At 39.7% G+C, this 16,467-nt stretch overlaps 2 protein-coding genes across 5 annotated transcripts; both read right to left on the bottom strand.

Annotated features, from left to right (window-relative positions):
- Positions 1–920: 920 nt before the first annotated feature.
- On the bottom strand, positions 921–8,756 carry smpd5 (sphingomyelin phosphodiesterase 5). 3 transcript variants are annotated; one of them, XM_088998750.1, is made up of 8 exons: positions 8,693–8,756; positions 5,659–6,779; positions 3,511–3,586; positions 3,297–3,437; positions 3,092–3,181; positions 1,727–1,790; positions 1,487–1,646; positions 921–1,291 (listed from the first exon to the last, which is right to left on the bottom strand). In XM_088998750.1, the coding sequence occupies exons 2-8, from the start codon at positions 6,700–6,702 to the stop codon at positions 1,196–1,198; spliced, it is 1,671 nt and encodes a 556-aa protein (XP_088854876.1). In that variant the 5' UTR covers positions 6,703–6,779; positions 8,693–8,756; the 3' UTR covers positions 921–1,195. The 3 variants fall into 3 exon arrangements, with proteins under 3 accessions (XP_088854876.1, XP_088854877.1, XP_088854878.1); XM_088998751.1 differs by lacking the exon at positions 8,693–8,756 and adding an exon at positions 8,510–8,677; XM_088998752.1 differs by lacking the exon at positions 8,693–8,756 and adding an exon at positions 8,267–8,377.
- Positions 8,757–9,905: 1,149 nt separating this feature from the next.
- Positions 9,906–16,246, bottom strand: grinab (glutamate receptor, ionotropic, N-methyl D-aspartate-associated protein 1b (glutamate binding)). 2 transcript variants are annotated; one of them, XM_088998753.1, is made up of 6 exons: positions 15,928–16,246; positions 15,727–15,839; positions 14,344–14,544; positions 13,130–13,258; positions 12,903–13,046; positions 9,906–11,021 (listed from the first exon to the last, which is right to left on the bottom strand). In XM_088998753.1, the coding sequence occupies exons 1-6, from the start codon at positions 16,157–16,159 to the stop codon at positions 10,869–10,871; spliced, it is 972 nt and encodes a 323-aa protein (XP_088854879.1). In that variant the 5' UTR covers positions 16,160–16,246; the 3' UTR covers positions 9,906–10,868. The 2 variants fall into 2 exon arrangements, with proteins under 2 accessions (XP_088854879.1, XP_088854880.1); XM_088998754.1 differs by having other exon boundaries at positions 15,994–16,246.
- Between the last annotated feature and the right edge of the window lie 221 nt (positions 16,247–16,467).

Raw genomic sequence — 16,467 nt, 5'->3', positions numbered from 1 at the left:
TTGTAAACGTGAAGATTGTAAAGAGCAATACATTGGGGAGACTACAACAAATTCTCAAAAAAAAGACTTTATCAACATGGCAGGGATAATACTAGTGGGCCTCAATCGGCAGTACATATGCACCTAAAAGCTAGCAACCGCTCATTTGACGACAATGAGGTAAAAATGTTAGCGAAAGAAAATAGTTGGTTTGAATGGGGAGTAAAAGAAGCTATTTTCATAAAAATCCTTCACTAAACCGCCATGGTGGGGTGAGGTTCAATTTGGATCGTTCGTACAACAGACTTCTTAGGCAACACAGGCTTAGTTATGCTGATGAGGTGATATCAGAGCAAATGGGGCAATCAGCCCAGTTGTAGACCTCAGACTCAGGCAGGACAATAAAAGTAATCAGTCAGGACATTAGAAGTAATCAGTGTAGCCGCAGGGAGTTGTCCTCTGCTCCCCCCAACCTGAGAGCAGGGACCAATCATAGCAGAGTCTGGCACGTCTGGACAGTAGGGATATATATAGGGCCAAAACTACCAGCAAAAGATTTTAGTTCGCTGACGAAGCCTCTCGGATAAGAAGCGAAACGTCCGACACCTTCAAAGAAGTACAGATGATGACTGAAGAAACCTTTTCATCGATGGACCACTCCTGTACGAGTGAGAGCTTACACAGACGTTCAAGTTAAGTGAAATTTCAACCAGAATGTGATTTTTTGCAAAATCTTTGCGAGTAGTGTAACTGTTTTTCTTTCACTTATCAACGACATCTCATGATGTTACACATCAACATCAACCACAAATGGAAACCAGTTTTTCCAGTCACGCCGGCTCATTGGGGAATGACAGAAAATAACGTCTTTTAAGAAGATGCGAGAAAGAAAGGCGTCAGCGTCAATTGGGGATTATTAAAAAAAAAGCAATCACCAGTGCTGAACAGTAATTACTGTTTATTTATTTTTTTGTAATTATTGTAGTGGAATAAATATACAAAAAAATCCAGAAGTCTAAAATGACAGCATTCAATATTTTAAGTATCCCGAGAAACCCCTAACAACACCACCTGAGATATTTTATGTGATTTCCAGTGCATGAGTATTGTATCTTCGACTCAAATACACGATGTAAACGTAAGATTATTATGGCTAATGTACCTTCAAGTACATTTTTTGTTCCCTTTCTCTAAAAATGGAATTGTTTGAATTAGTTCAAGAAGAGTCCATTTTGACATTCAGTCTCAAGCTCACAGGAATATGGTCAGTCAGACAAGCCAGCTGGGTGATAAAAGATACCTCTTCCACTTCCTAAAAGATGAGAAGAACGTTGAGTTGTCATTTTTATAAGCAAACAAAGTGAAATGAGCAGATGATCCGGGACACCACATCTTGCATCTTGCAACCGGCTCATCAATCGTGTTGGCAAAGTATTTTGTGACTTCCACAGGTTGGTCTAACAAGAAGAAAAGTGGAGAAAGAGAAATGTCAAGTGCGGGTACTTACAGTTTGGCAGTGCTTGGATAAGGAATTTTGTCGGAATAGGATGTAATCAATCCTTCGTCCAATCCAAGGCTGGTCGGTTTCGGGGTAAACCAATGGCGAGCCGGCGGCAGGAACAGGAGAGCAGATGTAATGCTTTCTCAGCGTGTCGTTCTCCAGCGTTCTGAATAGATGCAAACACACAATGTTAGATTTCTTGACACCATTTTAGTTTAGTTGCTATTCGGATGATGTGTACTTTACCTTTGGAGGTTTTCTGGCGTGTTTACAGCATCGTCATACAATGTCGGCTGCTCTAGTAGAGTCCCTGGAATGCATAAAGGACCATTTTTATTATTGGTGTCAAAGTCAGGGCACGGGGGCCAAATGTGGTCCGCCACATCATTTTATTCGGCCTGTGAGAGCAAAACAAACGTTCGAAATTCCATGATGCTTGCTATGGTCTGAAGCAAAAATTCTAATTGTCATATTTAAACCACAGTAACAGTCATTATTCTTGACTTCAGCTTTGAAAACTAGTTATTCATTAACTCATTCACTGCCAGATGATGTGCAAAAATGTGTCCACTCCAGTGCCAGGGTTTTTGTCATTGTCACTCGAATTTCAGGACCCACAAAATATTGAGTTTTAGGACTACATAAACATTTAATGCAGCGTTAAAAATGTTAGACTCTCTTGTTTCATCAGAAAAAGTGTTAATGCCTAAATTATATGGGTCTGGAGTTATGTAAGCTTGAAATGGGGGCGGCTGCACAAAATACAATACAATACAATAATAATACATTTCATTTATAGGTGCCTTTCAAAACGCACATTCCACCATGACGTCCCTGAGCCATTACTGAAAAGGATGCTTTGATCCTCCCCTCTTTCATCTAGAAGTGGTTCATGTCACAAAGAGGGTACAGCAAGTGCTGAAATGAATGACTGTGTCATTGTGTTGGCATATTATTTGTTGTTTAGTTTTTTTTCCCCTTTGTGTTAATTCCGGGTTGAGTGAACACTAGCGTGTGTGGCTGCCGCTGCTCACTCGCAGAAAAAAATATCCTGTGACTGTAAAGTGTCCTTGAGAGTTTGAAAGGCGCTAATAAATGAAATGTATTATTAAAAATGTCAAGGTCATCCATATTAATTTATATTGACTTTTAACAAAAGCTTAAGATGTCTGACCAGCGCTTTATCGGCACCCCTACTCGAGAAAACAAAACCTGAACAAATTTGTGAATGGCGCTCCACGTCACACTTAATTCCCGAATAAAGGCAGCGAATGAGTTAAGTGCCACGATGATCACTAAAGTCTGAATCAAAATTTCAAATTGTCATATGTAAATACAATACAATACTTTATGTAGTGCTTTAACAATACATTAAACCACAATAACAGTCATTATTCTTGATTTGAAATTTGAAAAGTAGTTATTCATTAATTTGTTGTGTTCTGTATGTAATATATGGAGGGGGTTAAACATTCTAATGGTTTCCCCAAATTCATAACGGCCCTCGAGAGTAAACCGTAACTACAATGTGGCAAAAAAAAAAAAAGATTTTGACACCCCTAATTTATATCATTATATGTTCAAATGGGACTTGACGTATTTCATCCGCACCAATGACCCAGGGCTTTTCTTTCCCCGGCCCTGCTCTGCAAGGGTCCTCGTACTCCTCAAAGAGATCATGATTCTGTTCCAAGGTGTCATCTAGACAGACAAGGAGAACAGATTGATATTAAAGTGGATGAAATTGGTGGTGGTGGGGGGGGGGGGGGGGGGGGGGGGGTAAGTGGCAATTGCAAGGAGAAGGGGAAAAACATACCCGGTGAGCAGTTGTCAAAGTTAAAGTCTCCACAGAGCACATCAAAAATGACTTCCTCGTCAGGTTGTCTGGTGGCTGTTTGGAAATTGCCAATCCATTTGGTGACCATGTTGAGTTGCTCACAGCGGATGGCTCCTTCGCCTTATTCAAAAATACACACGTACTTCACGTTTGCTTTTAGACTTCCTCATGCTTGTCTGAAAATGTCTCTTACCCTCTGGTGCGTGAAGGTGGATACAGTTGAAATAACCAACCAGTTTCTGCTGCTTCCGATTTTTCCCGATCAACACCTGAACATAAAACAAGTGGGTATTTTTTTATATACTTGTAGTATAAAGGAAAGGCTTACGCCATCGGTGTCAAAATGAAGGCCCGGGGGCCAAATCTGGCCCGCCACATTATTTTATTCGGTCCATGAAAGCAAATCAGACTTGTAAAATTACAAGATGATTGCTAAAGTCGGAACTAAAATTTCAAAATTGTCGAATGTAAACCACAATAACAGTCATTATTTTTGACTTCACATTTGAAAGCTAGTTATTCATTAACTCATTCACTGCCATTCACAAATTTATCCGGGTATTGAAAATATGATGTAGAGCGCCATTCCCAGATTTGTTCAGGTTTTGTTTTTGTTTTTCCTTGTTTGGGTGCAGAAAAAGCACTGGTCAGGCCTCTGGCAATGTTTTTCCCTTCCACAAGGGGGTATCATTTGTCTTTTGTCCATGTTAGCGCTTTGTGACAGCTTCAGCTGTTGTTAAATCGCTATACTTGTATATTTGGATTGTATTTTGTACAACCGCCCCCATTTCAAGCTCAGATAACTGCAGACCCATATAATTTAGGAATTAACTCATTTTTTTTGATCAAAGAAGAAGAGTATAAGCTTTCTAATGCTGAATTGAATGTTTATGTAGTCCTAAAACCCAATATTCTGTGGGTCCTGGAATTCGAGTGACTGACAAAAATCGTGGCACTGGAGTGGACACATTTTTGCACATCATCTGCCAGTGAATGAATAACTAGTTTTCAAATCTGAAGTCAAGAATAATGAGTGTTAATAATAATAATAATCATCATCATAATAATAATAATAATAATAATAATAAATTTCATTTATAAGCGCCTTTCAAAACTCTCAAGGTCACAGGATTAAGTTTTTCTGTGGGTGAGCAGCGGCAGCCAACACGCGCCAGCATTCACTCAACCCGGAATAACTCAAAAAGATAGAAAGCTAGCTAATAGAACGCTATATAGCTAATAGATAGCCAGCCATCTAGATATGTTTTCTGACTCAAATAACTAGCTAGCTATCTATATTGCTAATAGCTAACTAGCTAGATAATAAATAAAACATACTACATTAAAAAATAAAGCCTACAAAATAAAAAAAGCAAAGACAAAAAAAAAAAACTGATGAATTTAGCAAGCATCGTTGCTAAAAGGACAACCGACGTCTCCGGAGAAGTTGTGTCCATAATTTGTAAAATGGCTTCAAATGACTTCTACTGACCATATTTTAATAAGATTCCGCCGCATATAGCTATATTTTACGTTTTAAGACACGCGCTGAATATTCAGGAAGTCTTGTTTTTGAGTTGGTGACGAGTCCGTACGTGACGTCACTAAAGGAACGCCCCTGAATGAAAAAAAAAAGACACATTGTAGCAGTCCTTCCATCACGTCAATGTATTTTGCTGTACTTGTTTGGTCTGAAAACCTCGTGTTGCAACCAAAAGCCGCCAGAAGAGGGCGTCCAAGCTCCATGGGAGGAATTTATCAGCCTGTGGAAACGGGCTGATTCATTCGTCAAAGGAGCTGGTCGCCATTTGTCTGCCTCTTTTCTGGGACGCTACATTTCAGTCCAGATGCCTCAAAATGACACAGAATAAATTCTTTAATTGGTTGCAAACATGTATGCTTTCCTCTTCAGAACTATTTGAATCATATTCATAACTGGATGAGTAACAAGAAAGCATATTCTCCGAATCTGAAGCCATTGTTTTGATTCTCCAGAAATGCAAGATGTCTTGGCATGACGTCACGAACTGGGGGCGGGACTTTCTGAAAATGCCCAATTCGCAGCTCAATTTTTTGCAGATTTTGGACACTTGAAGTCATTTTTATTGGTGTTTTGCATTTGAATAAAAATATCATACTGCATGTTTTTGAGTATTTTAGATGCTATAAAACGTTTTTCTGATGTCAGTTAAGAAACAAAAAAGTGACGTCGGCTGTCCTTTAAAATGCCTGGAAGTGAATGAGTTAATGGCGGAATAAAGAAGAAACGTTCCTGTTGAGATGCTAAATTTCAGAAGATTTAGAACAAATCTTGGTCCCTGAACCAGGAGAGAACAAATACCTTGGCGGCAAGAAGACCTTTGGCAGCTAGCGCATCTTCACCCCGACTGTTGGGGAAGCAGTGGTACTCCGCCTCCATGAAGGGGAAGCGGCTAGCTAGGAACAGGCCACTGTTGAAGAACTTAAAAGAAGAACAACTACACGGGGGCTGGCAGGCGTAACCCCCGATGTCGTAGAGTATGTGTGCAAACAAAGGACTTAGCGCCCGGGTGAGTTTCTGCGCAGCCCTTTTATCAAACACCTCCTCTAAACAGATGATGTCCACATGGGAGGGGAACATGGTTGACACCTCCCAAGGCACGTCGCCTGGCTGCCCAAGTCCTTGAGAAAGCAAAGCGCGCGGGGCGCTACGCTGACCCGATCGGCACTGCGGGTTGGAGTTTTGGTTCGAATTGTGCTGGATGCTCGCAGAAGGTTCTTTTGTGTCCTCAAAGGGTATATAAACCACGTCACTGTTACAACTGGGAACCTGTTTGTCTGTAGAACCGTATGTAAAGGCGGGGAGGATAGTGTCCGAGGGGCTGAGAGTACCACAGCTACTGGGAGAGTCGATAAAAATACGAATATTGGGACGCCCCACACCCTGGGCGATACACTCGCCGATCGCAGAAGCCCTTTGCTGGGTATGTCCCAGATTGTTGAAGCGAGCCAGACTATCTGGCAAAAGACACAAATTGGCCGAGGCGAAAACAAACGACGCCGTTCCCTCCAGCTCCAAGCCTCTGTGTGTCTCACTTTGGAGTGACGCCGATTCTCTGTGGTAGCAGAAGGGTCTTCGGCATGCCTGTAGCGGGGCCCATAACAGGAAGCCCAACAAGGCGACGGGGGCGGTTATCAAAAAAAGAAGGAAGAAGGCGATGGAGCCAAAGAAGACCTTGAGGGGGCAGAGGGAGCATGTGCCTTCTCGCCTTTGTTCGATGGTGGTCGTCTTGCATACGGCGATGAGGCGGTCGAGGAACCAGAAACATGGTAGAATCAAGGCCCAGCCTGTCGCATGGGCGGCTGCGGTACACCGATTGGGGAATGGGGACGTCTGCAGGGCCATTCCGCAGGGCCCGTTGCTAAAAAACCCCAGTGGAGCAAAATCCGGTGTCACCTCATTTCTTTTCTCTTCACTGGACACTAAGAAAATAAAAACAAAATCACGTTATGACACTGCATTATACAAAGTGATTTTACAAGCTAAGCGATGTCCTTGTACATCTACTTGGGATGACTTTTGCCAAAAACAATCATGGCATGATCACTCGCAGGGATTTTCTGGATGCAACGTGGTGAAAAGAAACGAAATTGAACCCTGGAATGCTGGAGGAAGAGATTCCAACTGCAAACTTCGGTACAGTACCGTGATTCAGATATGCGAACCACTATTGTTCTGTCTTTTTATTGATCAGAATCAGAATCATCTTTATTGCCAAGTATGTAGGACACACTATTTTGTAGAACTAGGGTAGGGTTAGGGTTAACCCTGCTAAGTGGCACTATACAGTTCCATTTTGGCTACTGATAAAAGGATTATTGACTCTACTGGTAGAGAGTAATTGTTTTTCTGAACAAACTGGGCAGAATTTACAAACTGTCTTCATCCTCTTTCACCTAGAATAGCTTCATGTACCACAGAGAGTACAGAAAGTGCTTAAGAATGAATGACTATTTGTGTTGTCATATTATTTGTTATGTACTTTTTTGGTGTTCTTTTGACTTTAAGATGGTGCCGTGAGAGCTTTTGACTTTAAGATTTCTAGCAGCTCCTGTATTTTGTATTTCTACTTCTTTCTTTCCTTTCCTCTTCCTTTCATAACTTTGCTGCTGTGAAATGTAAATTTCTCCACTGCGAGACTAATAAAGGCAAATCCAATCCAATCAATTCAATCCAATAACCAGCATCAATGATACCATACAGGACATTTACGCTGAGCTTGTTCATATGAACAGACACACAAATTCATTTTAAAATGCTTCAATGTTATTTCTTACCATATTAATTATATATAATTATATTATTGTTAATTATACACTCCGTGTGAGCCTATTTGATTCTGTTTTGATTTTATTTCGATTTTTTAAAAATGAATTTATCCGTGTTCATATGAACACGCTCGGCGTAAATGGGTTAAAAATAGTCTGAAAAATGCACGTTTTTTTACACACACACACACACACACACACACACACACACACACACACACACACACACACACACACACACACACACACACACACACACACACACACACACACACAAATTGTTGGGGAAGGGGTAAATAACACAAACGACATGAATATGAAGACATTGACGTTACAATTTCATTTTCAATGTACTGTACCGTACTGTCACAAAAAAGCAAGCCAAGAAAAAGTACGTTTTACTTTTTACTAAATTATAAAGCGACGGTAATGCATTTTCAAATGAGTCGACTGGATATGAATACATGGCGGATCATTCAAACAACCAGGAAGTTGCATATTTACGCTCATATTTACGTTCAAACATGCATTCATTCACTATTTTACTGTACAGTATTTGTAGCTGTATTTGTTGTATTATATTCTGCTCGAAAACTAACGACTCTAATTTGTCGTACGTGTTTTCTGTGCATCCGACTAACCATTTGTAGCTTCATCAGGTGTGGACAACTCGTCAGTTTCCTGTGTAGGTATGCTAAGCTAACACTCTTGTAAACACAATGAAAAGATACGTTGCAGTTACTGTCGTGAACTTTACGTGACCGTGTGTTCAACATTTACCATACCAGCCCACAGCATTGTCAAGACACGTCTACAACGTGAAAATTAATGTCAAGGCGGAGTCGGCTAGCCTCCGACGGCTAAATCAAGAGATTCCTTCCTACCTTTGGCAATGAAACCGGGGCGGACCGCCTCGACAGTACATGATGTAATAAAACTGCACAACTACATATCAGTGTAATTGTTTACATCAGGTAGTCCAGTATTCAAATGGTAAATCCGCGTTTAGTGGGGGAAATATGAATGAATTAACGAATATGTTTAAATAAGATGAACAATTGACTCACCGTGTTCTCAAGTCCCTTATCATGGACCGAGTGAGCCGAAGTCGTAGTGACGTCACACGGGTGGTTATACCTGCGTGTGACGTAACCATACCGGTCCCAGGCAGAGAAGTCTTATTTTATTTAATAGCCTTTAATCACCGAAACATCTCAACGAGCTTCACATTCCTGAACTTAATCCCCCAAAAAGCAAGAAAAAAAAGATATACATTCGCACTTGGGCATCACATCAATAAACTACTTTGAAAATACTGTAAATTCTAATGAGAGTAATGAGTCATTTACGTTTCCAAGTAGGGGGCACTGTAGTATGCACAATTCTATAAATCTGGATTAAACTGGATTGAAAAATATGCGTTTGCAAAGCGCATATGTTATCATCTATCTATCTGTCTGTCTGTCCGTCCATCTATCTATCCTTTTAAAGTACAAATACAATTAAAATACTAAATGGCTGTAGTGCAATTACAGTTGTTAATGAGGGGGAAAAGTTAATTCCAAAAACTGGTTTAAAAACTCAACTGAATCAACTAAGTAAAACGATATTTTAACCAAATTCACAACAGGAGTGAGGACTTTGAATGTACCCAGAGTCCTCACTCCTTTTGTTATTTCAGTTTCAAGACTACTTTCAATTGTTTTTTTTAATGAAGTTGAAGTGGGAATGCAGTAAGGGGGACATTTAGTGTTCAAATGTAACACTAGTTTTTTTCTAAACTTATCAGAAAGGGTGGTCCTCACTCCTTATCTGGAGTTACTGGACCTCACAAAAACATTGAAACAGGAGTGTGTGTGTGTGTGTGTGTGTGTGTGTGTGTGTGTGTTTTGCGGGATGCAATGTTTTTTTTCACCCTTGTCAATAAAAATGTGAACAAATTGTGATAGGAAATGAGTTGTGGTCAAAGTACAAGCTGATATCCACATTGCACCACAATTTAAACAGTTTTTTTTTCACTAACACTGGATTACTTAAGGGGAGATTTTCAAACACTGAATTAGAATGACAGTTACAAATCAAAAAACAAACTTGCAATTGTGGTGCTGATACTTTCTACCGTAATGTTTAGACCTCATTTGCATGTCAATGTTTTTTTTAGTGACATTGATCACCGAATGGGAACATGGAGAAGCATTTTAAAATGGTAAACGTGAGCTATGATAGTGATGTTCATGCATGTAACTGTCATGTACTGAATAAAGGTTTAATAAGGCAAAATATTATAATCAAACAACATATTGCTTTATAATAGGATCACTACCGAATATTTTGATTTTTTTTTCAAACGCCAGGTGAAGAAAAGATAATTTACCACAGTACTTTGATCAGTGAAAGGAACTTTAAAAAAAAGTCCAACAAGACCTCACTTAAAGGACAACCAACGTGTCCATAATTTGTAAAATGTCTTCAAATGACTTCTACTGAGTGTATTTTACAAAGATTCCACCGCATATAGCTATATTTTACGTTTTAAGACTTGCGCTGAATATTCCAGAAGTCTTGATTTTGAGTTGGTGACGAGTCCTCACCCTACGTCACTGAAGGAACGCCCCTGACCGAAAAAAGGACACATTGTAGCAGTCCTTCCATCACGCCAATGCATTTTGCTGTACTTTGGTCTGAAAACATTGTGTAGAACCAAAAAGAGGCAGAAGAAGGCGACAAAGCTCCATGTAAGGAATTAATCAGCCTGTGGAAATGGGCTGATTAATTCCTTTCACGGCTTTGTCGCCATTTTCTGCCTTTTTTGGGTGCGACATTCCCCACCCCTGATGCCAAATTATTTCATCGATTGCAAACATGTATGCTTTCTTCTTCAGAACTATTTGAATCATATTCATAACTGGATGAGTAACAAGAAAGCACATTCTCCGAATCTGAAGCCATTGTTTTGATTCTCGAGCAAGGCAAGACGTCTTGCCGTGACACCACGAACATGGGGGTGGGACCTTCTGAAACTGGCCACTTCCGGTTTCAAATTGAAGTACTTTTTAGACACTAAGTCATTTTTATTGGTGTTTTGCATTTGACTAAAAATATCATACTGCGTGTTTTGGGTATTTTAGATGCTATAAAACGTTTTTCTGATGTCAGTGAGGAAACAAAAAAGTGACGTCGGTTGTCCTTTAAACAAACACAATCAACAAAAAAAAAACATATTCTGACATGATTTTCTTGAGATCAGCTGCCTCTGGCCTTTCCCATAATAGCAAGAATATAGATAAAGAAGTTGATGATGTCCATATACAGGTTAAGTGCAGCAAAGACAAATTCTTCAGGATGCAAGGACAGTTCCTTGTTGCCAAGCAGCAGTTGGGTATCCACTGCCAAGAACTGGAACAAATGAAAGAAGTTTCTGAATTAATCTACAGAGGGATGTGGAAATAATAATAATAATAATAATAATAATAATAATAATACATTTCATTAATAAGCGCCTTCAAAAACTCTCAAGGTCACTTTACAGTCAAAGGATGTTTTTCTGTGGGTGAGCAGCAGCAGCCACATGCGCCAGCGTTCAGTCGACCCGGAATAACTCAAATAGATAGAAAGTTAGCTAGCTAGATATATAGCTAATAGATAGCAAATAGATAGCCTTTAGATAGCTAGCTAATAGATAGCAGATAGGTGCTAAATGAAAGGTACTGTAAAGTCTCGTTATATCGATATTCTCGGGAGTCGGAAAAAATATCGATATAACCGGACTATCGATATATCCAATCCTGCGGCATGTAAATTTTCTCCTTGCGTTCATAGAAATAGTATCGTAATAAGCAGTACTATCGATATAACCGATATCGATATAACAAGACTTTACTGTCTTATTATTATAGATAGCTAGCTAGATAGCTAATAGATAGGAAATAGATAGCAATTAGATAGCTAGATAGGTAGAAATGATAAATGATACCTCATCTTACGAACGCTTAAGCTCACGAACTTTTTGCCTTACGAACATTAAATTTGCGAGAATATAATCTCGGCATACAAACTAGTTTTTGGCGGACGAACCAAACCACACAGTCGAACAGCGCCACGGTGGCTGGCTGACTACTTTCCGTCACCCCCTTTGAGTGCAGACGTGGTTTGCTATCGAGTGGAGTACTTTTGCGATGATGGGACCGAACAATACCCCACCACATGCTAGTGTTAATACTACTACTAATAATACATGTCATTTATAAGCGCCTTTCAAAACTCTCAAGGACACTTTACAGTCACAGGATATTTGTTTTTCTGCGGGTGAGCAGCGACAGCCACACGCGCCAGCGTTCACTCAAGCCGGAAGTAACATACAGTAAAAATAATAATAATAACAAATAATATGACAACACAAAGACACAGAGAGTCATTCATTCTTCAGCACTTTCTGTACCCTCTTTGTGACATGAAGCAGTTCTAGATGAAAGAGGAGAGGATCAAAGAGTCCTTTTCAGCAGTGGATCAGGGACGTCATGGTAGAATCTACTACAAGCTAAATGTTGTTGTGTTAGTGTTACGCCGAAGAAGACACAAAAGGAAATTACGGTCGAGCAGAAGAAGGAGATCATCGAAATACACGAACGAGGCGTGCGTTTGTGTGACTTAGCATCCCAGTACCAGTATGCTAAGTCGACAATTGCTACGTGTGGCTAAGAGTGTTTCTGTGTTCTCTAAGCAACGGTCTCTGGCAATAGAAGAGGTTGAAAAACTTCTGTTGATTTGGATTAACAAAAAGCAGCTAGCAGGGGACAGTGTGAGTGAGGGTATTATCGCTGAGAAAGCACGGCAACTTCGCTCGGATACCATTAAGAGGCAAGTACATCAACGACCATTACAAAGGTAAATAAAACGACTCTATTATACAGTACAGTTTATTTCTTTAATTACAATCCAATAGCACATTTATTATACATAAAATAAGGTCTATTTTGTGTAGTTTTAGGGCTTATTTAGTAGAAATTTATGTTTTATGGGGACATGGGAACGGATTATTCTCATTTTTAATGTTATCTTAGGGGAAATAAATGTTTGGCAGCCGAACTTTTCGCCTTACACACACTTTATGGGAACCAATTAAGTTCGTAAGCTGAGGTGTCACTGTACGATCAAAAATGCATCCGGCATCCATCACAAATCTGAGGTGTGTGTGTTTGCGTGTGTGTGCGTGTGTGTGTGTGTGTGTGTGTGTGTGTGTGTGTGTGTGTGTGTGTGTGTGTTTGCAAGAGGGCTTACACAGGTGAAGAGCAAGGCTCCCAGTCCACCATACACAATGTGCATAATCCTATTCTGCATGATGATGCACAGCAGGCTGAAGAGGATGAGGACAACCAAGCAGACGAACATCACACCATAACAGGAAGTGAAATCATACTTGGTCTGAGGAAAGATGACAAGTATACCATTTTAAATTATACTCCTGCTTCAACTACAAGTTCTTCATGTAAGTGGCAGATAGCAACCTGGAGAGAAAAGATGACCACGGTGAAGCAGACTACGGCTGTGATGCCCAATGCGATGACCACGATGTCAGTTTCATGGAAGCTGGCAATCATTCCCACCATATATGACATACTGAGGGTCAAGATGGACTGAAAATAAGAAGAAAATGTTACAATTTGCATCCAATAGCATGTCTTGAGTCTTGATATGTTAACTGATTCACTGCCAGACGATGTGCAAAAATGTGTGCACTCCAGTGCCAGGGTTTTTGCCATTATCACTCAAATTCCAGGACTCCACAAAATATTGAGTTTTCGGACTACATAAATATTTGATACAGCGTAAGAAACCTTAGACTCTCTTCTTTCATCAGAAAAAAAGAGTTAATTCCTAAGTTGATCCTGTGACTGTAAAGTGACCTTGAGAGTTTTGAAGGCCGCTTATAAATGAAATGTATTATTATTATTATTATTATTATTATTATTATTATTATTATTATTATTATTATTATTATTATTATTATTATTATTATTATATGGGTCTGGAGTTATCTGAGCTTGAAATGGAGACAGCTGTACAAAAGACAAACGGTGCCCACTTCTAGAAGTGAAAAAAATATTACCAGAGGTCTGACCAACGCTTTATAACATCAACAACAACAACAATAATAATAATAATACAACAATAATAATAATAATAATAATAATAATAATAATAATAATAATAATAATAATAATTATTTATTTATTTTATAAGCACTTTTCAAAACTCTCAAGGTCACTTTCGAGTCACAGGATGAGTTTTTTTCTGTGGGTGAGCAGCGGCAGCCAAACGCGCCAGCATTCAGTGAACCCGGAAGTAACTCAAATAGATAGAAAGCCAGCGAGCTAATAAATAGCTAACTGGCTATCAAGCTATATAGCTAATCGATAGCCAGCGAGATAGCCAGCCAGGTAACCAACCAGAAAAACCAAAACCCAAACAAATTTGGGAATGGCGCTCCACATCATATTTTCAATTCCCGAATAAATTCGGGAATGGCAATGTGTTAATAATTAGCGATTCAATAAGAGGTAGCATTAATAAACTTTTGCCACACTATTAATGGCACATACATCAAAGCACAAGCTTAACATAATTTTTCGCAAAGAATCCAGATAAGATTAAAAAAAAAACTTCCTCTCATGTATGTTCACCAATATAAACCAAATCACGAAAATAAAACATGGCTTACCAATGCAACCAGGTTCCATGGATGTTGCCTGCGGAGGTTTCCGCAGCAGCTGATGGCGCACAGGCACACAAAGAATGTCACGTAGGACACAATATAGGGCCAGATGTTTTCTTTTGCAAACAACTTAATTTCATCCACAGAGATGAAGACAATCACAAAGGTGAAAGTAACCACCAGTTGAGCAGTTAGCACCAAGAATACCTGCAAGGAGAAAGAAACAGCTAGACTTCAAACAGATTCTTTTTTTAACAGACAGTGTATTTTAGGAGTTCAATTACCTGACATGTTTCGGCGTATACTTCCGCCTTTGTCAGAGTGTCACCACAAAAAATTGATTTGGCTCCGTTGAGAATTTTGAAAGGCGGTTATCAATAAAATGTATTATTATTATTGGCGCTTTTTTTCCCCTCAAAAATCACCCCCGTTCGAAAAAAGAAAAAAATCTTGACTCATGGCTGTATTGAGTCTCATTATCGTCATCATCATCAACCACATTTTCAAGACAGTGAAAACATGAGCAAAAGTAAAAAAATAAATCAAAATGTCTGAGCAGGAACATGTATCTGAAATAAATATCATATTTTCTGCTGTGGCACACCAGAGTATAAGGCGCACCCCCAATGGTGTATTTTCAAACTTTTTCCAGTGTATAAGGCGCACAGGACTATAAGGCGCATCTTCAATGAATGAAAAAAAGTTTTCCAAATATAATATATAAATATATAAAAGTTTTCCAAATATAAGGCACACTATATTATAAGGCGCTACAGTTGAAGCTGTGGTTACGCACTACTTCTTCTTTAGGGGGAAATGAAGTCAATGGCTTCTGACAGTAGTTGCGAGACATGTTGTGGCTCAATATTACTTCACATAGATGGCGTATCTGGATACAAGGCGCAGGGTCATCTTTTGAAGAAAATCAAGGCTTTTGGGTACGTCTTATACACCGGAAAATACGGTAGTTGGGTCAGGCGCAAGTCAAGGTACCACTGTATTTTTTGTACCATTTTTTAGATTTATAATACATGTAAAACATGCCAGTAAATGATAGGAAACACTGCAGTGGGCCACTGTGCTGCCCATAGTGTCTTTTGAACAAACAATTCTCATATGTAGTTTGTTGTTTGACTGTTAAAGGACAGCCGACGCCTCCGGACAGGTTGTGTCCATAATTTGTAAAATCACTTCAAATGACTTCTACTGAGCATATTTTACAAAGATTCCACGGCATATAGCTATATTTTACGATTTAAGACTTGCGCTGAATATTCCGGAAGTCTTGTTTTTCTGATGTCAGTTAGGAAACACAAAAATGGTGTCGGTTGTCCTTTAACACTTTTTTTTCTCACATGGCCTTTCTCACTGTGTTACAGCGCCCCCTACCTTCCGAATGAAAGCTCTTCTTATCATTTTGTTATCCAATCCGAAACTGAACTCGTCGTTATCATGAAATGGTGGCGGGTCCTCCTCACTGTAGTAAACATCACCTGAAGTGTCTACCACCAATCATAAGAGACAACAACATACATTCACCGATTTGGAAGTCAACTGAGAGGGGGGGAAATCACGCAAGAACTTGTTTACCGCATATGTTGTCGTGAAAGCCATAGGGAGGTGAAGAATACGGCGACGATGTTTGTTTGTTCATACCGAAGGCTCCAGGTACACCGGGCCCAAAAGCAGCAGCACTCGTATGGGGAGGGAGACCCCCTGGAGAGCCCAAGAAGACGTTCGGCGCTGGCGCGGGGGCTAACGAGATCTCAGGCAGCGGAGGTTGTTCCTCCAGGAGAGTGTATGCAGTTTTGTCGGTGGCCATTATCGGTTGCGACAGAATCGAGTCTTCCTCCTGTTTGTGTTCATTAACTACAGTACACGCAGACGCCCTCAACAACAGTGCAATGACGCCAGGGTCACGTGATCTAATCATTTCCGGGTTTAGTCGTTCATTCCTTAGTCCGTTTACTTCATCTGATATTCGTAATTCAAATGATACACTTTATACTTACAATTTGGGATTGTAAGTATAGGTCTTATTTTCTAAATTGAGTGTCGTTAAATGTGACTAATTCATTGGAAGACTATAAATTGCCTCCAAACCCCAGTGCAGTGATCCCTCGCTACCTC

Source organism: Hippocampus bargibanti, linkage group LG06 (assembly GCF_051943395.1).
Source record: "Hippocampus bargibanti isolate YZ-2025 linkage group LG06, ASM5194339v1, whole genome shotgun sequence".
Lineage (NCBI taxonomy): Eukaryota > Metazoa > Chordata > Actinopteri > Syngnathiformes > Syngnathidae > Hippocampus > Hippocampus bargibanti.
This window is presented reverse-complemented; position numbering and strand designations above follow the sequence as displayed.

Excerpts from the sequence above, each read along its gene's own strand:
- grinab (XM_088998753.1), bottom strand. The coding sequence starts at position 16,159 with ATGGCCACCGACAAAACTGCATACACTCTCCTGGAGGAACAACCTCCG. Across the intron at positions 13,259-14,343 it reads CATGGAACCTGGTTGCATTG|TCCATCTTGACCCTCAGTAT; the intron begins GTAAGCCATGTT and ends TCTTATTTTCAG. Across the intron at positions 13,047-13,129 it reads TGGTCATCTTTTCTCTCCAG|ACCAAGTATGATTTCACTTC; the intron begins GTTGCTATCTGC and ends ATCTTTCCTCAG.
- smpd5 (XM_088998750.1), bottom strand. The coding sequence starts at position 6,702 with ATGGCCCTGCAGACGTCCCCATTCCCCAATCGGTGTACCGCAGCCGCC. Across the intron at positions 3,438-3,510 it reads CCACCTTCACGCACCAGAGG|GCGAAGGAGCCATCCGCTGT; the intron begins GTAAGAGACATT and ends TTTTTGAATAAG. Across the intron at positions 1,791-3,091 it reads AGAAAAGCCCTGGGTCATTG|GGACTCTACTAGAGCAGCCG; the intron begins GTGCGGATGAAA and ends TATGCATTCCAG.